We start from the raw sequence: 21,351 nt of genomic DNA, 5'->3' as shown, positions 1-21,351 counted from the left end.
GCAGCATTTTGGCATGAGGTAAAAGTCGTGTAGGCCTACCACTCCCTTTTATTGCTATTCCCCTCCTCCCTCCTCCCTCGCGCGTGGTCTCGCGCCCTAATTCCCTTCCCCTTCCCTTTCGAACGCCTGCCACGCAGGCTAGCCTTACCGTAGCCCCGGGGAGGACGTTACTTGGGTTAATGTTTGCTGGCAGGGTTATTGGCTCCTGTTGCTGGTTATGTGCCGCTGGCCTCTCAGAGCCCCTAGCCCATTATAGTCTATTTTTTAGCCAACTATAGACCTCATCTTAGTAACTTTTTGGAAAATGTAATTTTCGCGATCCCATGAACATAGTCACTTTCTATTTATACATCTACCTTATCAATGTGGTTTCAAGCGGCGGAATGTAATGCGGTCAATGCGAGCTTATTGTTAAATTTAATAAACAACAACTTTCTGGTTTTTAACCGAGAATCTTCCCACTTTGAATCGCTACTTACCCCCAAAATCCGAAAATTTGCGACCCCCTTCTTGTAACTCTATTGAAAATGAGACACCATTATAGTCACTCCAGTCGTGAGAATGCGACCCCATCCAGTGGCACATCCCTATTAGCCTCTTGTAAAGGAGTACCCCCCCCCCCCGGGACCGTAGCCCCTCAACGAACTTTTTTTTTTACAAGTTAGCCAATCAGCAAGCTCGGATGTATTTGACAGGCAGTCTGATACGCTCCTTGCATACTCAGCGCGTGTATAAAATACCAATGAGACCTAAAAAAAATAAAGTGAAAACAAAGAAATTTGTTCAATAGTTTGCGCTTAGCAAAGTTATCATTTGATCATTTCTGTCCATGCTACCGTGTGAGAGAATGGAAACAGTTTATTCGACTGATTTGAGTAGTTAGCTGCGACATGACCCGAATTAAAATCTCACTGGCGATTAGAAGCACGCAGTGCCAAAGAAACACAAAAAGGAGGGAAAGATCCACATTCATTTTTTCTACAGGGGTATTCAGTGTTTTTCTGCTTTTTTTCCCCCAGCAAACTAAAGAAATTATGAAACCAATACGCAACGAATACGGATGGTCTTGCGTGACTGAAATTGACGTCTACAAATTATTCTATCCGGTTTTATACTTAGCGCTGGGAACATCGACATGCTCTTAACGGAAGGTTTTTTACCTTCAGAAACGGAAAGGTTTGTTACTAAAACAGAGTTGATAATGAGGTGTCTGCGTGAGCGTGGAGGTTGACTTTTTATGAGAATCTGTCCACTAAGCAAGAAACACTCCCGTTGTCCGCATTCAGTTAATCTTTGGATTTTTTGCGCATAACCGATCAAGCGGGAAGGAATAACGAAAGTTATGCTTGAAATAAATGTAGACAAAGAACAGGCAAGGTAAAGTAAACAATTTAATGTGGACTTGAACTTTTTATGTAGCAGAGATGTATTTACTAGACCCTCGGTAGTATCTCTTAAAAGAAAATAAAGATAGCATTTGCATCGATCATTGAACTCGGTTTTACTTTTTCGCATTTTATTCTTAAGTACAATTATTCTCTTCTCGGTATTCGGTAACGACTCATTGGTAATTATCAAGTTTGTAACTACATGGCGGGAAAGGATATTCACTTATTATGGGGAGGCGAACGACTATCAAAATGTCAGTATTAAGCTCCATAAATACGCAGGTCAGAGTAAGTCGACCTATTTCTTTCATTCTGATAAAGTTAAAATAGGCTCATATTATAAATTTACACACGCGTTTTCATATGCTGGTTCATGAATCACTAGCTTGGTCCAATGTTTGTTCTGTCTGAAACACAATTAACTGAAAAATCAGGAAAGCGCAGTCACAAGGTGAACCAAGTGTTCCTTGCTTGTTATTTTATGTTCATTTTGTGTTTCAGTCACTTGTAAACACTTGTAAACACTGTTTACAGCTCATGAGAGAATTCCATGACATTTCTATCGAAGAATTTTGCCTGCCGGATTTGTAAGTTTTGAAAGTATAGAATTCTCATATTGATATGCTTGTAAATAGCAGTCTATTATGCTGTGGAGACATATATCCTTATATATTATACAGAGCTAAACAAAACTGCGAAATCCTATTTAATAACTATGTTAAGCGGTTCCTCAATTTGCTACTTTGCGTCTAAGTTCTTTCACATCCAGCCAAAACCAATGCAAGTGAATACTCTGCTGTTGGTTGCTTACCATACTCCTTAGTGGTAGATATTAGAAAATAACAGTTAACCTTAAAAATTCAGGCGATAAACCAGTTAACTTACTCATTTGCCGGATCTGCCGTAACCAAAACATAACTATAAGGTGTTTCCATGGGCGTCCGCATCTCGGCCTGCCCTCAGTACTAATAAGCAGGAAATAAGCGCGTCTGCAAAAGTTTTTTGGTATAAAATCGGCCTTTCTCTGCTTCTCTGTAGAGAAAGTTAAACCTGATTGCGTACAGAAGAGTTATGTGAAGTTATACTTCACTCCTCGCTCGCCAGGTACGATGTAAATATGTAAATAAACATTTAAAACAAACGTGACCCGCCTTCAAGTTGTGGCGCGCTCGGTTCATTTGTTTCCCTGCAACATGCCTGAAGCACTAGCTACAACTCTCACAACATTTTTGCCTCGCCCCTCTTGTCACATTTTATCACCATATTCTAAGCTTCAGGGGCACCTCCTAAATATATTCAAACCACTTTTTGAAAAAGTCGTAGGGAATTTATCAGATAAACTTCGAAAATTTTACATTAGAAGAATGGTCATCTAGAGATTTTTAACCGTCCTCAAGTGATAGAAAATTCTAAGCAATATTTGCTTCTCCGAACAGATATTTTACAGAGAATAGTCCTTAGGTGCCCCTGAAGCTTCCGACCCAGTGGTTGATACTAGCAGTCTGAAGTTCTTGTAAACAGTGAGTATGTTTTCCCCATACTCTACGAGTCTCCGAATCTCGGAGGATAGAGTGCTCGTCCGGCGTACAGAACTGGAAGGCCACCGGGTACGAATCCTGTTGGAGACTAACTATTTCCCTTACTTGATAGTCATGGAAATAATAGCATTTTCTTAAATATCGTAAACAATTTTGATTGTGGTCAAAATTTAACAGTTTTCACGTTCAAGACTCGACTTTGTAAAGACCTACCGTGGTCTCAACAATTTCCCATACGTATACAGTGCTTCGCATCACTCTGGTGGTAAACTGTATTTACTTTATAAACCTACCGGTTGTTAATCGTCGTCCCAGTAGCGGCACAAAGAATGCTACTTTGGAAACTCATGCTTGCAATAGTCCTCTACTGTATAGTGCAAGAATATTATCGTAGAATAGTTTTCTTTTGCATTTGTCTCTTGTCACCGGAAGAGTAAGCGGGGTAGCCCTGACCAATCAAGACACTGTTTGTAAGGATCGCTGCCTCTGATTGGCTGGCTAAATATGGAACCGGTCTATGCGCGCGCTCAACTCTTATGACGTCACAGACACTAGATATTGGAGTAACATTAGGCACTTCAGGCACTTCACGGTGGCGCTTATTTGTTCCCGCTTGTTTTAGGGTTTGTGATTGATGAGTTGGTTGATCTGACTGACACGGTTGCCGCAGATTATGCACATCAAACATTATTCCTTCCCACGCACTTTTCTCAAAAGAGAAATATAGACTTCCCAGCTTGTTTATAACCCGGTCGCGCACGCGCGTTCCCTAGACTGAGCAAATACAAGGGACGACTTGGAAATGAGTACGCGAACTACACGAACAGCGTTGTCCGTGCCGTTCCGAAAGTTTTTCATTATGAGGCTAGAATTATTCCACATGTTGATGTTATTCTCATTTCTTCCTAATCGTAACGCCTTCGCCTCGATTAATAAGAGAATCGTTCTGACACAACCCACTGTAATTTTGGTCTCGTACGATGGTTTCCGGTGGGACTACATGGAGAAAGTTCATACTCCAAATTTGAATTTTATCGCAAGTAATGGCATCAAAGCGAAACACCTTCTCAATACCTTTGTTACCAAGACATTCCCGAATCATTTCACATTAGTTACAGGACTTTATGAGTAAAGCCACGGGATCGTAGCAAATACGTTTTTCGATCCTGTTTTAAACGACACTTTCTACTTAGATGCCGTGTCAAAGCATTACTTGGATTCAAAATGGTGGAACGGAGAACCGGTGTGGATCACAAATCAAAAAGCTTTTAAGAAGAGTGCTGTGGTGTTTTGGCCTGGTTCAGAGGTGATAATAGAAGGCCAGTACCCTACACACTATTTACCCTATAATCGGTCACTTTCCTTCGAGAAACGAATAGATTATTTATGTACAATGTTAGAGCAGGATGATCCTCCAAGCTTTTTGGCCGCTTATTTTAACGAGCCAGATCACAGTGGGCATAAATTTGGCCCCAATTCACCAGGGATTAAAAGCATTATTCGTAGAATGGTTAATGTCACTGGATATCTGTTGGAAAGTTTACGAAATCGAGGATTGTTGAGTCAGGTAAGAAGATCTAATCTTAAATAACAGCCAAATCAATCAGTTTACTGTGAAAAGTTGACATCAGCTGACTACGATTCTTTCATCAACAATTATGTACGCGATGATTAAGTTTATTTAAGATTGATTACACTTCTGGTGTGGCATCACGGAGCCCTTTCACTCCTTGCCGTTGTGCACTGCTGGCCTATGTCATAAACAAAACTAAATCTCTGGTTCAGTCTGTCTGCAAGTCTGAGCACCGAAATATTCTTGTTCTGGGTCCCCAGCTGTGTGTATCAGGATTGGAGTTCATCGCATGTGCTATGACTGGCCCGTAAAGAAGCCATTGTTGGATCGGCCAATCTGGTTGGTAATTTGTTGAGTCCATTGTGGTTCCAGAACAATTAAGGATCCCAGCTCTGCTTCACAGACCTCACTAGCTGGGTTTAGATTACATCAGTGATCCAGGATACTTTGTGTATGACTAGATCATACCCAATGCCTAGGGTTATTCACTACTAAAGCCAATGATGATGCTCCATCAGATGTCAACATGATGGATTTTATGTTCAGAATATCCCATTCACACTCCCAGTGATTCTGTTACCTCTGCGTTGTGCATCTTTGATGCATAAAAATCCCCAAAGACGCAAAATAATTCATGGCATTTATCTTGTAGGATTCAAAGGTTGATCATTTGATCTGAGGATGCTTTTGTATAATATCCTGTTCGTGTGGTTTCTGCGGCTGTTCTTGTGGCTACTTTTTAACAACGAATATTGGTTTGTCTTTCTTGTGCTTTACAATTGAACGAGTGTATTTTAAATTCAGGAAACTGTAATACAGAGTTTTGGAGTCAGATTAACTGTCTGGTTACATTAAGTCCCAATTTAGGATTGTTTGTTTTTTCAACTGGGACTCATCGGTTCTGGACTAGGTCTCATGATTTTTCACAAGAGGAGTCCCAGGGCCCACAACTATTTGTAACAAAATCACTGCACTCCTGGACATTTTGCTGAAAAACACCTTTTAGAGATAGTTAATGGGCCATTTTCTGGGTGCTGTCTTCCAAAAAGGAGCAAAACTAGATGGATGCTCTAACCACTGTGCCACAGTTGTTCTCCAACTTTCATTTTAAAGACTGTTTAAATCTAGATGAGGTATCATATTTATAATGGCTACAATAGTATGCATGCTCTGATTCGCTGCTAAGCAGGCATTATTTTCTTGTGTTAAAATTTGGCTGTGCATTACTAGCTGGCTGTCCAAGGCATATAAAATCTGTGCTAAACTTGTTAATGGAAATCCCTATAGCCTGAGTATTAGGCCTTCCCCCAGAAACACCTGATACTCAGGCTAACATCCTTCTGGACATCCATGTAATAGTCAATTGACAGCTGTCAAATAGGGTATCCACTGACCAGTATCACATAGCTGTATCGCGTGGTCAAGTGTACAACTCACTGAAGAGACGTTTTTTTTTTTTTTTTCTTTAAGTTATCCAGCTTGATTGCAGGCTCAGGTCCATAATGAAAAGACCATATAATAAATAACATATTAACCTCGTCCATTCGGTCGTTACAGGGAAATGTCTGACCTCAGTCTGAGATTTCCCTGTAATGACCAAATGGACAAGGTTAATAAGTGGTATAGTTATTGACTCTGGGGGAAGTCAGCACTCCAGGCCTATTATTATGTTGAACTGCATTCAGCCTCAGGGCTCAATTAAACTGACTTCTTTTTAGCCAGAAAAGGGCTACTAGGTCTCACAGCCGGTAAAAGTGTGCGGGCATCTAGCTTTCTTTGTAGCACATGCAAATTTTCAAATTTGTGTGTTGTTGTCAATGGTGTGTGATGCTTGTAATGGCCATTCACTCTGATGAGGGCCAGTAAAGTTGGTCAAAATAGGCGAAGGACGAAAAAAACATACTGTTTTGCTCTTCATTTGTGGTACTGGATTTATTCAATTATAAAGAGAATGTCTTTTAGTAAATGCTTGTGATATATTATATATATTTAAGAAATGGTAAACGTGCATCGTGCAACCATGGAGTTATGGATGCACGCGGGAGGTTGCTAAGCACGAAAGAAGCGTAAGAGTCGCACGAGGCGATAGCGGAGTGCGACTCTAGCTTCTTGAGTGCTTAGCAAACCTCCCAAGTGCATCCATAACTCCATGGTTGCACAGCTGCAACGTTTACCATTTCTTTTATAACATAATCAAAAGAGAAAAACATTATTTTCCATTTGCCTTCAGTTGAGTCATCGGTTCTAGTTCATGTATGCTGCCATCTGCCCGCACCTAAACAAATCACGTTCTATGTTTTTCAAAAACTTGCCTTTTGAGTATTTCTTTCGCTGAATCAACCGTTCTCCATCTTCAGGTAAATTGCAAAAACGTTTTTCGTTGTTATTCTGAATGGCATCTGTCTACTTGCTCTTAATATTAGGGTAAAAACTTCGAGGGAAAACTATAGCTGCAACTATAAACATAGCCTGATTCTCAGACGTCCGAGGTCGTTCGCGGTCCCTTTCGCTTCCCTCCCTCTCCCGTCGGGAGAGGGAGGGAAGCGAAAGGGACCGCGAACGACCTCGGACGTCTGAGAATCAGGCTACTATAAACAAAAAGACTCTAAAAACTAAGCTAAAACTAAATAAATAAAATAATTATCAGGCTTATTTATGTGACAATTTTTGAAATAAACGTAAAGTAGAAATGAGAAAATTTGACCGTAATTCCTTAAGGATAAAAGGTAACACTAATTTTAAAAAGAAATTAACTAGCTTTGTATCGAAATCTGTCTGGGGAAATCCGGCTATGAAAGTCAAAGTTGCAACTGAAATTCGCCGACACACCGGCGCTGAAGCTGTTGTTTTTAGACCGTTCTCTGAACGACTGTTATGAATGAACACTGAGGAACAAAATAATACACACAGAATTTATTTTTTGAAAAATTTATTTGAAAACCCAAATGTTTCTGTACTCAAATGAAATTCGCTTATTCCAGCGCAATGTGCCCGTTTAAACTCAACTAAAATTTTTAATCGATGCGATGAAAACTTCACAACAAAGCTGTCTAGAATTTGAGCGTGTTTCCTAAAATATTTGCTTGAATTTAGCATCAACTTGATCAAAAAGTCAATAACACAATGCTAAATTGATAAATTTACATTTCAAATAGAGTTCTCTTCTATAAAAAACACACAAAATGTACCTTAAATCTTCGCTCGCTCGATTTTCCTTCAGCCGATTCTAGCGCGAGGAAAACAGTGATTCATTCATCCAGGGCAAATTTGTCGCTTGATCTTTTGTCTTTTTCCCTTCAAAACGACAGCTTAGTATTTTCTTCAACTTCCACTTTTCATCTGTGCATTTCATTGGTGTATTTTACCGTCAGGAGAGGAGATTTGTTGAATTTGCCTAAATTTTACCGCGCTAGCTCAGTTTCTTGGCGTGCACCCACGGGCAAATGGTAGTGGCTGACTGACCAATCAGAGCGCGCGATTTACTTGTGTTATGTTATAAGGTAAGATGTATTAACTCTTTACGTGTTCCATAAGATTATTATTAGGTAACAACTCATGGATCTAAATATATTTCCATTGTATTTTTATGACCCATTTTACGTAAACCTGATTATCACAAGCGACCATGGCATGGCAGATGTCAACAACTCCCGTCTTATCCAGCTGGATTATTACATTCCATCAGACTGGTGTACACTCGTCACTGATCCAAACAGGGCAGACCATGCTTCTAATGTGTTTTTTCATATTCTACCCAAGAAAGGAAAGTTGAATGACTAGTGGTGGGCCGATGATCGATTACAATCGAAAGTTGATCGAAAAGTTCAAGCGACGCGACAATCGATTATGCTTTTTTCATAATCGATTGTCGCGGAAAAATTAAAAATTTATTGGTGACAAATAAAAGTATTAAAATCAATAAAAATGTACGTTTATGTGAGTTGTCTTTTTCGTGGACTTCTAACTTCTAAGTCATAACAGCAGATATAATCTAAGATTGAAGGTGTTTACCTTTGCGTACCCTGCGCGCTGTGTTGTTGTCACTTCAAATACGCCACGCTTATTTGAAAGATGTGGCATGCTAAGCTGCTTTGCATTTCGGAAACGACTGAACCAAAACATAAATTACAAGCTTACTGTTTCGCGTTTGTAGTATCACTACTATCACTAGCGAATGAAAGGTATTAAGAAACAACATCGCAGCGATTTCCAGGGTCCTCTCTCAGACCTGCCTCCCTTACATCTTGCTGACGAGTCTAACATGGCGGCTGAAATGGCCGAGTTGGAGATCTGTCGTTATCCTGGAAACGCCAGGTCAAACGTGCGGGAATATTTTGGTTTTTATCAACTGAAGGAAGGGCCCAAAACAAAGGAAAACTTGGATATGACGAAGGTAATCTGTAGGCTCTGCAGAACGAAATACGCCAACAAAGGTTTGTGGCACGTGTGTTTTGTTGATTTCGTGTCAGTCTCACTTGAACTGCTGCAATGTAATCTTGGAATGCTTACTGGTAGATTTTTCCGATTATAATCGACGATCGATCGATTGGAGCAATCCGATTATTTCCGATGATCGATTGTGAAATCTCAACCGATTCCCACCACTATGAATGACACTTCCCAAAAGCTCAAGACTGTTCCACATCTATATACATACGTTAAAGAAAAAATACCTGAAGAGTTTCATTACAGGCATAACCAACGTGTCATGCCGATTTTCATTGTTGCGGAAGAAGGATGGACCATTACAAAAACAAGTCGAAAAGTGACAGTCGTGGTAACCATGGCTACAGTAACCAATTCCCTGATATGCAGCCCTTTTTTCTTGCCCAAGGACCTGCATTCAAAGGAGGCTTTGTTTCGGAGCCATTTGAAAATGTGATTATATACTCTAAAAAAAGCTTATGTGTCATTTACTGGGTATTGAACCAGCGCCAAACAATGGCTCATTACAAGCAGTGCAGCATCTGCTAAAGGAGCGCAAACACGATTATACAGTGTTGTCAGATAGTAGTCAGTGTAATTTCTGTTTTAGTTCTTTTGTTAATGAGTTATGGTATTGTCTCATTTTTGTGTCTAAAATCATTGTAGAATAAGGCAGTATGGCTATATATATGACTTAGGAACGTCAGAATTGTTTGATTTATAGACACTTCCATGTGGGTTAAAGGAGCTGTGTCACAGTTTTCTACTGCATTTTGCTAATATTGCAAATATTAAATGCCCTTCCTCAGAATGGAACTTAGCTTCAATGATAAAATTACTGGTAAATTACAAAATTACAGCTTCAAGTTGAACTGGATATGTCTCCCGGTCAAGACTTATAATGTTACAGACAACAAAACATTTGAAAAACTGTTCTTTTAAAGTTTTGAGCTGTTATTTACGTTATTTTAATGTCCCACTCAATTAATTATTCGGTCGGCGCTCCCCACTGTTTGAATTTTAATAGATTCCATGACCCATCTCCTTTACAATAAAATAATAATGAGTTATTGACCAGTGATGTCAAGTAAACATGAGTAGTATTATAATTTATTGATTAGTTTGAAAGTAATGATAATATTGTCAATATCCCATATTGGGCCCAAGGCTGTGCTACCTTAGCCCCAAAAAGCCCCTACAATGTTGCTTTAAAAAAAAGGTAGTACTACTACTTTTGCATAAAGATCATATGCTGGGTGCCCTGCATAATTTTCACAGGCTCCCTACAATTTTTCCACACAGCCTTGGCTCCCATCGTGATGTTAAAATTTGTTAGACTATAGAAATTTATTTTATTTTTTTTAGAGAAAATTGTTTTTTATAACTGTACATTTTATATCTTTTTTTCCTGAATTTTTTTTGCAGATGTTATTACAAAAATTAGTACATGTTGTGTCCAAGTATTTCTTGTAAATGTTGTTAATTAAGTATAAAAAGTGTACAAAGTAAGTACAATTTAGTAGACTCTCACCTGTCTAATAGGTGTATTAGTGCAACTTAACTATGACTTTTCGCCTCTTTTGCACATTTCTCATTAATGCAATCAATTTATCTCTATTTACCTAAATATGTCTACTCTTCCATCCTTTGTCTTTACTCTTGTTTCATCGTTTATAAATGTAAGCAAGTGTCTTAATGTTTGCTTTTATAATCGACTATTGGAGATAATAATTTAATGTATTATAAGGTTATATATCCGATGAAATTGGGAGCAAGTATTGTACAGTGCAAAGGTATTGTGAAAACATGATTTATTGTGAAGCAATTCAATATTTTGGTTCTTTTTAGTTTATTCACTCACTGGTTGATGGGCTTTACTCTGTCGTGTTACCATTAAGACTTATTTATTGCCTGGTTCAGTAGCCTTGATTGCTAATTTTCACTTGTCAGCCAAAAGGAAAAAACATTTTACCACTTTATTATAGGACATCGAGGATCTTAACATCACTAGAAAACACACCTTAGCTCCAGGGCATTGCTACCATATTTCTCTTGAAACATTCTTGAGCCATGAAGCGGCGACAACAAACTACGAAGCAACGAGAAAACGCCTCAAGACCATCACACTGAACGGTAACTTCACGTTAGGGTTAAAATCTGACCTTCGGGGACCCCCTTAGGCTCTGAATGACTCTTGGACATATGTTTGAGGAGAAAGAAGAAAGAAAGAAAATCTTCTGACACCTTGGGTATTGAAAACAATGAATGATATCAGATCAAGTCTAAAGGATGGGGAGGGGGTTCTCTCAGACACAACACAATGAACACAACGGATCCTTTCTTACCTGTCACTAAGACCCGTGAAACACTCAGACTAGCCTACCTGTAGCCGTACCCTCCCCGGGAGAGACAGTGGAAGTGGAGGACCCCATTTTCTCTGCGGGAGTGGAGGAGGGGCACAGCTACTCGTAGGATAGTCGGGTATGTAAAGATTCGCTGCGTGAGAAAATTCCAAAATTGAGCAAAAATGTAACAAAGTCAATCGTCAAGGAGAAATATATCCGCAAATGATACTTAAATGTAATCTCGTACCCAGATCTCCCACAGCCAAGGAAAAGGCTTAGAGATTACAATAAATGCACTATTCTTCTTTATGCAGCAAGATTTTAATCATAAAAGGAAACATCTGGACAAACAGGCCTGTTCATGGGCTCCTGGCCTGTTATAAAAGATCTTATAGGATTTTGTTTTTTTCATGGACTATTTTTTCATCCCGAAATGGTCCTAGCCGTACGGTTGAACAACAATAGAAACACCTCAGCCTTGGAAGGGAAGACCCCACCATCCAACGTGAACCCCGCACCGCCCCCCCCCCCCCCCCCCCTTATTTGAGCTGAAGGAAACCACATTCTCGTCCCCGAGAGCCACCAGACCATCCTTCTCCATCCCATTATACCTCACGTTTCCCTTGTTTCCTGTCAGTTTCCTCGTCTGGAAGCCTTCCAGAATACGTGCCTTGGTTCTGGTGACCATTACCCTAGTCTCATGATTATATTAATATATATTTTCTTTTGTCTACAAAAGTGTCAAAGTTTTTTTTTAATTTCGAGGTACGGTGGGCTCTAGCGGAACTCATGTCTTGAACCCTGGCGGTGAAAAGGACTGCTGGCCTTTATATTACAGATGAAGTAGTATTTACTTAGTTACCATAAACTGTTTCTTTTTTCCTAAGAACTTGTTTGGAAGAACTGTGAGAAACGGAGCGTGGAGTGAGGTGGGGCCCGGACGGGATGGGGTGAGCTGGGATCATTGGGACGAATCTTTTCTGTAAAAAAAAGGATGAAAGAAGAAGGGAAGTCAGGGACTATTTACATGTTGATCTTTGGTCATTGATGGCCAACTAACAGACTGAAATCAAACAAGCTTCTTATATTATCAAATCAATTGTACGTGCAGTTCGAATAATAAAAGAAATAATGCGTAACGTTTCACGTTTGCTTTATTGATTTAAGACACTACAAGCGATACTACACAATAGGTGAGCGTTTTTTACTCACTTTTTAACTTACGAAAGCCTTTTTCTTGTTTAAAATAGGGATGGCGAAAGAAGCAAAGTTTAGTCTTTAAAGGAGAATCATGGTATTAAATCATCTCCATCAAACCTTTTCGCAATAGAAAATATCTCCACGGCAAGCACCACTCCCTAGAGACGGAAGCGCGCTTTCACCTCCTTCATTGGAACATAAAATGACAAGTGCCGATGTTTTTAAAATGACGTGGCATTTTATATCTGAGAAAACCTTTCGCCACCCCCTTCATAATTTACAGCTATACACTATGACTACATTGTGGAATATAAGTCTTCAGTGAGAAAATAACTGGAAACTTTCACTTCTGTCTCTGATACCCTACAATCCCTACACAAACGTCCAGCCTAGCTTCTACATCAACAAACAATTATCACCTTCTGTAACTACGCAGCATCATATTCAAATCGATGCGATATTAGTATGAATGCAAACCAGTGTTACACATTTCCATTCATATATGAACATCACGGTCATTGCTGCCTCGCAAAAATAACGATAAACAAGGTGATTTTCTAGTAAAAAAAAAATAGACTATGCAGTTAACCATTTCGGCTAAGACTAAAACGATTATTGTAGGTATTTCCATGTGTAGCCTGCGAACGGCTGACGTTTCTCCTCGCTCATCGCCACTGAGTGACGTTTCGCGAGGAGGAACGAAAGGTCCATCAGCGGCGATGAGCGAGGAGAAACGTTTGCCGTTCGCATGCTATTGCAGGTGTAGCATTTAAGAGATCTCTTTCGACTGCACATCAACACAAGCTAGGGTCGGTAACCGCTTTAACCGACTTTACAAAAACATATAAAAAAGTGTGAATTTGATGCTGATTACTCTTAACAGGAGTCGATTACTGGCTCCCCCCAGGAGGGGGTTACTTGGGTTAATTTCTGCTGGTTACGTGCCGCTGGCCTCTCAGAACCCCTACTCGATTATAGTCTATTCTGTAGCCAAATATGGACTCCATCTTAGTCACTTTTGGGAAAATGTAATTTTCGCGATATCAACTTAGTCGCTTTCTGTTTATGCATCCTACTTGTAAAGCCTTTTAACCACAATGAAACCTCTATTAAGCGGACCCTCAATTAAGCGGACACCCTCTATTAAGCGGACACTAAGCCTGGTCCCGAAACGAGCGTCTGATATTTCCCTTTATAACGAGCCCCTATTCAGCGGACACCTCTATTAAGCGGACGAGGACACTAAACTAAGTTGTATTTGGCCAATTTCTATTGTTAAAAACCTCTATTAAAGGGGCTATGTCACCCCACACGCATGCGCGAGCCAATGAAAACAAACTTGAAAAAGACAGCCCAACTTTTTCAAGTTCTGTCGGAGATTTTGGAAGGCTGTTTTTATCTGTCTAAATCTCAGCCATCGTTCGATAGATAGCGAAGTTTTGTATTAAGAATCGTTCTATGGTGATTACAGAATGATTTTTTGGCGTTATTTTGAAATTATTCGCCTGTGGAATGTTTTTACGTGGATTTACTGTGACCTCTTATCAGCGGCCGTTGTAATGGCAGAGTTAATGACGGCTACTCCACAGTGAGCGATGGAATCTTTGATGGAATCTTCCCTATAGTTCACAGAACCTTTCTATTGAGTTATTTTAGAGGCTGCTGGCTCTTGGATTTTTCTTGTGCTCAAAGTATGTGGACATATAATGAAGCGGCTATCGAGTTGGCGGTGGCCGTTTTTTGTAAACGATTACAAGAGCATCAGGCCATGAGTTTCGTGACGAAACTAAACTCCTGGCGAAGAAAACATTATAAAATTCGGCTAGATTCCTTCTTGTATTTATCTGGATTCACAGCAAAGATAAACACGACCGTTTGCTCGTCCAGGTTGTTCTCAACGGACTTAGAGAGGCACGTTAGTACGAGTTAGATCCTGTAAATGTCATGTTTTTGAACTGTTTGTGTTCGAGCATATTTTTGGAAAATAGCAGAGTTTATTTTCCCTTTTTATCAACGGCCTGCTTATAGTGGAGTAGTATACCAATGATGCTTGGTTCTGTTTTTCTCGACGTCGCGGTGATTCGGCACGATCGAACAATTTTGCGCGATAATGTATGTTTCCCTAAGATCAAAACAAAGACTTGATGTCTCTTGTTCTATCAGCATCTAAATTATAAAATCACTAGCGACAGACAAGTCTAATTGTTAATGATTTGAAACAGTGTTGGTCTTTATCTTCGGTCTAGCGTCTTTTGTAGTTCGTTTGTAAAATACAACTTCGATCAGCCTGTTCGATTTATTTTATTGAATAAGACAATATGTTGTTGTTGAATTTTTGTTTGCGCTCTATTTTATGAATGGCATGCGTTTTTACTTCAAAACTACAAGTAAAATTGTCGTCACAATTTTATTCTTGATCTAGCATAACCAGAGAAAAAACGTTCCGTGAATTCTATCGAAATACCCCTTATCTAAACCCATTTCGCTTGTTAACCTCTCTAAATTCGGAGCCTTGGACGTGACAGAGAAGATGGAGAAAGTCACGCGTTAAAAACAATAGAATTTTGACAGTTGAAAGTAATTTGCATAACCTCAGAGCGCACATGGAGAAAGTCACGCGTTAAAAACAATAGAATTTTGACAGTTGAAAGTAATTTCCATAATCTCAGAGCGCATGCTCTCCAGCTGACATAGCCCCTTTAAGCGGACATCGGACTGAATTGACAATAGTAGTATTGGATTACGTCCTTGAAATACGTACTGAAGTCAGTTAATGTTTTTGCATTTACAAACAAATTAAAGTTAGTAATGAAAGGTAGTGAATTTGAACTCTGGATAACTTCTTTAACAACATGCAACTTTACCACAGTACAGAGTAACCGTTGAATGTTGATCGTTACAAAACATTGCGCAATTTTTTACAACCTCTATTAAGCGGACACCTTCTATTAAGCGGACATTTGGGAAGGTCCCGAAGGTGTCCGCTTAATAGAGGTTTCACTGTAGGTCATCCTGAAAGGAATTGACACTTTAGGTCAAACCTAAAGAAGTAAAAATCTTACCATTTTTTAAATCCCTACCTACCTGAATTTTCAGATTCCCCAAAGCCCAAAAATATGCTATCCCATCCTAGTAACTCTAATAATAATGCAACCCCATTATAGTCAATCCAGTCATGAAAACATGTGACTCCATCCAGCGGCGCATCCCCATTAGCCTATTACTAGGAAGTACCCCTCCTTCGGGACTGGCATAAGCTCTTAGTATAGTTTTAGTTTATAGTTTTTGTCGTTAGACATATCATTACTAAAGAAGTATTGAGTAGAATTGTAAAAAAAAAAATCACAAAGAATTATAAACTCATCTAAGAACTAATACAATAGCGGCTATATATTTAAATGCACTAACATTTCTGTATAAAAACGTTATTACAAAACTAGTGGCTATCATTCTTGCAGTTTTTCTACTTGACTGTTGTATTCATATGTTGTTTTATAAAACGTAAAAATTCTTTTATGGAGTTTTTACAGCCAAGAAGTTACGCTCCCTTAGAAGGAAAATGACGGTTTAGATGTTTTTATGGATCTCAATCTTGACCATCACTGTGTCATCTTTAGAGTACTGTTGGGTACAAACCGTGGCGACGGGCGCAAACTCTGCGTAGCCATACAGGGTGGTGTATCCGCTCTCGGCGGCGGCAGGTTTCTGAAAAGCTCCCGGATTTCTATTGGCCATGAAAGTGCCACTGATATCGTTGCGGAAGCCATGAACATCAGTGCTTTGATCCTTGATGGTGAGAGAGATTCGTCCACAGAAGGGCCATTTCAGAACAGTAACGTATTCTCCCTTCATCATGCCAACAAAAAGGCCTATGTGTCTTCCATCTCCACCATTAACGCCTTTTAGGAATATGCGCATGAAGAACTTGTATTCTTGTAGGCCTGTGTAAATTGGAGGACTCTCAAGTGATGTTATTATTCCATTGAGAGCATCCTGGAGGTGCTGAGAGAAATGCTCTATCTTCCAAATATATTTTCCACCACAGTTCTGACCAATGGATGACTTTGGCTCTGGAGGACTTAACCTATGGAAATGAAAATCATCTTATCATTTTGTTATAATTATTTTCTGTAAAATGTTGAGTGTGGTTTTTCATGAGCAATTTTTAATATCTGCCAAAAAGAAAAAAAGAATTTGAAACAGTGGCTAACAAATCAAATAATGAACGTATGAACATATATTAGAACTGTTGCGGAATAGAGAATTAAATGTAAAGAAAATCATTTTACTAGGAAGCAACTTTTACAAAGCAGTTGCGGGAAGAAAGCCTAACAATTTCAGGCTTGGACCTCTGGGATGTCGGTAGAGCGCAGTCCAACCAATTGAGCTTACAAATTATTTAGTTGGTTTGTTGTAAACCCATGTAATATGAAGATAAAATAATGAATATGTAAGAAAAACATACATTACAACTCGCAGGACAAAGAATTAGAAGTAACTGAGAGGATTATCGAAGTTATAGAAGCAAATATAGTCTCTCCTCAATCCCCGCCACTAGGGACCTTAACCTTCTCGTTTCTCGAAACCCCCGAATTCAAATTCCGGAGTGGGGTACTTAACAAATTTTTATACGGGGAGGCTCCGCCCCGAGGTCCAACCCCATACCCCGTTTATATACCATTTTTCACGAAAAAAGTATCCCTTTCGTATACCTTCTATTGACAAATGGTACCATTTTCACATACCTTGTTTAGAACTTTACATCCTTTTAACTGCTGTTAATGCTTGTCTTTTCAATAGGAACCAAATAGAACGTTTTCTCGACTTTATAAAGCCATAAAATTCATCTGTTAGCCCTTTTGGACCCTTTCACAGACCCAAATGACAAATTTCCCCAGCCTAGTCCCCAGGCGTTTTCGGCTCGGTCCTTTCTGAACTCTACCATGAGCTGTGACGTCACCGCCCGCTCTCTCCCAGACTTCGCGCGGACAACGGATCAAGAGAGAACGACTAGAGACTAGGCTGAGATTTCCCTACCCTTTCATATACTTCAACGAGTAAAATCCCTACCCTTTCATATACCTGAGGCCTGAAAAAGGTACCCCTTTCGGGCGGAGCCTGCCCGTATAGGCCATTATGGGGAGTGCCCCCCTCCCCCGGAATTCAAATACTCAAATCAAAATCTGAAGAACGATTAAGATCCAGCGTCCTAGTTAACAAACCATTCCATTTTATTTTGTGGACTTATACTTTTATTATGTTATCTGCAAAACTAAAACCTCTTTCCCGAATGCAAACAACTACAAGTTTCTGAGCCAGTCAATTAATGTTGGATCTTTGGAGAGGAACGGACCGCTGGACCGTTTGAGATGATGAACCAAAAGATAAAAAAGAGGTTCTAACGCGTAAACTAATCAGACATCAGTATACTATCAAAAGAAATTGAACTGCAACAAATTTGCCATCTCGGCAGGTTCACCAGATTACTAGGTACGGACCCTCAGCTGCGCCATATGCACCGTAAGCGTACTAACCTGTTAATTATTATCTGCAGAGGAAGAGAAATTGCACCCATGCGTTCATCTTCTTGGGCCTGCTCGTGAAATTGGTTGGTCTCCTCGACAGAGTACCTGGTTCCATTCTGGCGTGCTTGTGGTCTTGCCCCCTCGTTGACCCGCAGTCTTCCTCTGTCCAGCTCACGATATGGTTGCATGTCAAAAGCGTTATACTGCATCGCCTGGCTACTCCCTGAGTGCAACTGGATAACCTTCACAGGTAGCTCCACCAGGAGATCAGGGTATCTTGATACCACAGCTACCAAAGGTGGTATACCCTGGGGACCCATCAGCCCATTCTGAGTCCCTCGTATGGCACCAGGCTGTTGAGGATTTTGTTCTTCTCTCAGCTCTCTCACATGAATGGGATGATCAACTTCCTCGGTGGGTTGACACACAATCGCCTGCAGTAAGTAAAAGAAATGATAAAGATTCTTTTTTTTCTTAGAAGGACATAGACTGGGGAGTACTACTATATATGGGCTCATAGGTATGTGCCGCTGTGAAGGGTATGGTTTTCAAGCAGTTTAGTCTGGGATAAGGTGCAGAAATCAGGGAGTTTGCAGGGGCGTAGCGTGAGGAAAGAAAGGTTGGACCTTCGACGGTACTGCAAACTAGGGAGGTCTGGGGACATGCTCCACCGGAAATGTTTTCAAATTTAGGGCTCAGAAAAGCCATTTCCTACGTATTTGGCAGGATATTTCAGTAAATATATACGGAGGAAAATGCAATGTTTAGTTATTTAATTTACATCTCTAGTGTTATCGGTAGGGTGCAATGTTAACGGAAAAAAGGGAAAACGGTGACGCCATCAAGGGTTACAAACAAAGGGCGAGATGTCCACCCTGCAGAAGGGTAAAGACACCATTATAATGCGAAAGAGATTTATCAGTAATCCCGATTTAATGATTAAAATACTTCCTGGAAATCAGGGAAAAAGTACTGATATTATACAGATCAGTGCAGGTGTTCTCACGGGCATGTGTGCGTGTATGGACGCTACACCCCTGGTTTGGATCTAGAATAGGGTGTATCATTTCCAAGGAAAAACTGGTCAATTGGTCGAGGACTGGGAAAAACGGGGACTGACACTAGAAAAATAATGAAATCGGAAAATTAAATTTACCCGCAACTCAGTTTATTAGCAAAGAAAGCGATGACCCCAGTAGTTTCTGGAAAAAAGCGACTCTAGGATAGGAAGGGATTTGAGAAGTTTGGTCAAGTATAGGATAGCAAAGTTAGGTGAACTAGGTCTGGTATAAGCTAGGGGTTCTAAGGTCCCAGCGGCACATTCCCACGCAAAAGTTCCAACTTAAAGTACAACCGCGGGGGACTAACTGATCCGTTTTTTGTGTAGTGTTTGCTGAGTACACACAGATTCATCATTTAAGAACAGTTAACTGGGTACAGCTTTTGTGACCTCTCCCCATTCTATTGTGATAAAATTAGAGAGTACTTGAAGTCTATACCACTGAGAACCTGGATCCGGAAAGAACTCTTTCTCTCAGCAGTCTAGTGTAGGTCTCGAAGACTAATACCATGCTGATAGAAGCCAGTCTTTAAAAAAGAAAAATGTCACCTACCCCTTGCTCCGTGAGCGCTCTCGCTGAAGCAACTGGATGTCTTACAGCTTCATTGCTTCCACTACAAGGAAAAGATACCAAAAAATAACATCAACTGTAGCCACCTGGGGTCTCTGTATATTGAAAGTGCTTTAATAGATCCCATGAATGTGACAATAAGCAGACAAAAGATTGACTTTGTTTCTCAAAATTGCATGGAACACTGATCTCAGCCCAAAAAAACATTGGCTGCATGAAACTAGCCAAAAGTGCACGCTCGTAGTGACGAATTATGCCAAAAATAATGCTAGCACAATCTTTCAAAGCCAGTTTCTAGGTGCGGCGGCTCTAATGTAGTTTATTCACGAGGTGCACGAGTGAACTCAAAAACAAGAATCGCCCGAACAAGTCAAATAGCTAAGTTCTGACTAAAACTGAAAGGAAGAGATCGGCAAGAACACGCGAAACATATTGCTGCCATGGATGTTATCTTCTTTTGGAGGAGTATATATCTAGCCGAGTATATATATATCCGATCCTGAAACCATACCGAGAAACAGGCCAAAGTAAGTAGCAGTTTTCCCAACAATTTTGACCGATAATTGTAGATACCGGCTTGAGGGCGACTGATTCATGAGCGTGACTTGTTTCCAATTGAATGACGTCAACAGATCGAAGCTTTTTCATTGGCTATAAATGTACATAATTTTAAAGAACTTCCTATACAAGGGCTTATAGTATTCATCAACAATTTATCTAAACAGTTTCAGTTTGGTGTTGTTAAAATGCAGGTTAGAGTAAATGGACTTCCAGATTGGGAAATATACATGAAAGTAGACAAACGACTCAATTATTTTCGACGAAATATTGAAGCGGGTTTCATGCAGAGTTGTTCCAAATCAAGGTCGACTCTACTTCCGGCATTAAGCACAACATGGTCATTAGTGAATTTTGGATGCGAAAAGAGCGGACGACGATCATTCCATTTAAGAAGGGAATTTTTAAAAGTACACACAGGAGATACCTCGAAATATTGGTACGTGTCTTGTTATCGTAAAGTTAAACCTAGTAGGGAACTTTTGAAACTTCCTTCTCTCCATCTCGATTTCTAACATCTTGCGCTCATGTTGCTAGACTAGCCACAACTCGACCTCTGACAAGTTTCACTTTCACAGCAAAGAGCACGCGCACCGAGCTTTTTAGGACGAAGGACTTCTTCGAAAATCTAGCATGTTGCCTGTATGCTAGTGATGAAGCATGTTAGGCGTGGGAAACCCATACACACAAGTCGCCCAAGCTAATGTAAGCATTGGCTTCACCGAGTTACTTTAACGGAAAAGAAAAATCAAGTTCATACAGGGAGACATCTGAGATGAGTCAGGTGTCAAAATACCTTTATTCTACCGATTTACAGACATCTTTTGCAGACGATTCGTCATGATAACTCGCCACGGAAATATATCAGATGTTTTAAAAGCCAATTAAATAAGCAGTTTGAACTTTCTTAAACGTTTGCTCGGTCATTTAACCTGATTGATTTTAATAGGTGGTTTTCATGCAATCTCGGGAGACACAAATAACAATGGTGAAATGAACAAATGCTGGTGGACAAACAAAGCGAGCTAATGAGCGATCTTTTGTTTACCGTCCACCAGCATGGCGGCGATGACGTAATGTGAAAACCACCTATAGATCAGTAAAAATTGCAACAGAACTTTTGCCTTCGTAACGAGAAAGTTATGCTCAGGTAGAATTCAGTAAATGT

At 40.0% G+C, this 21,351-nt stretch overlaps 2 protein-coding genes and 1 pseudogene across 2 annotated transcripts in view; 1 reads left to right on the top strand and 2 right to left on the bottom strand.

The window, feature by feature from the left end:
• LOC140923844 (solute carrier family 35 member F5-like) overlaps nucleotides 1-21,351 on the bottom strand; it is a 57,618-nt gene that overhangs the window by 20,854 nt on the left and 15,413 nt on the right. The gene's annotated exons all lie outside the window — the stretch shown is intronic.
• On the top strand, nucleotides 3,721-9,473 carry LOC140924969 (ectonucleotide pyrophosphatase/phosphodiesterase family member 5-like; annotated as a pseudogene).
• LOC140924968 (uncharacterized) lies at nucleotides 15,918-20,701 on the bottom strand. The gene is made up of 4 exons (XM_073374936.1): nucleotides 20,652-20,701; nucleotides 19,608-19,668; nucleotides 18,004-18,428; nucleotides 15,918-16,553 (listed from the first exon to the last, which is right to left on the bottom strand). Exons 1-4 carry the CDS (start codon nucleotides 20,699-20,701, stop codon nucleotides 16,037-16,039), a joined length of 1,053 nt encoding a protein of 350 aa, XP_073231037.1. The 3' UTR covers nucleotides 15,918-16,036.

Source organism: Porites lutea, chromosome 14 (genome assembly GCF_958299795.1).
Source record: "Porites lutea chromosome 14, jaPorLute2.1, whole genome shotgun sequence".
Taxonomy (NCBI): Eukaryota; Metazoa; Cnidaria; class Anthozoa; order Scleractinia; family Poritidae; genus Porites; species Porites lutea.
This window is presented reverse-complemented; position numbering and strand designations above follow the sequence as displayed.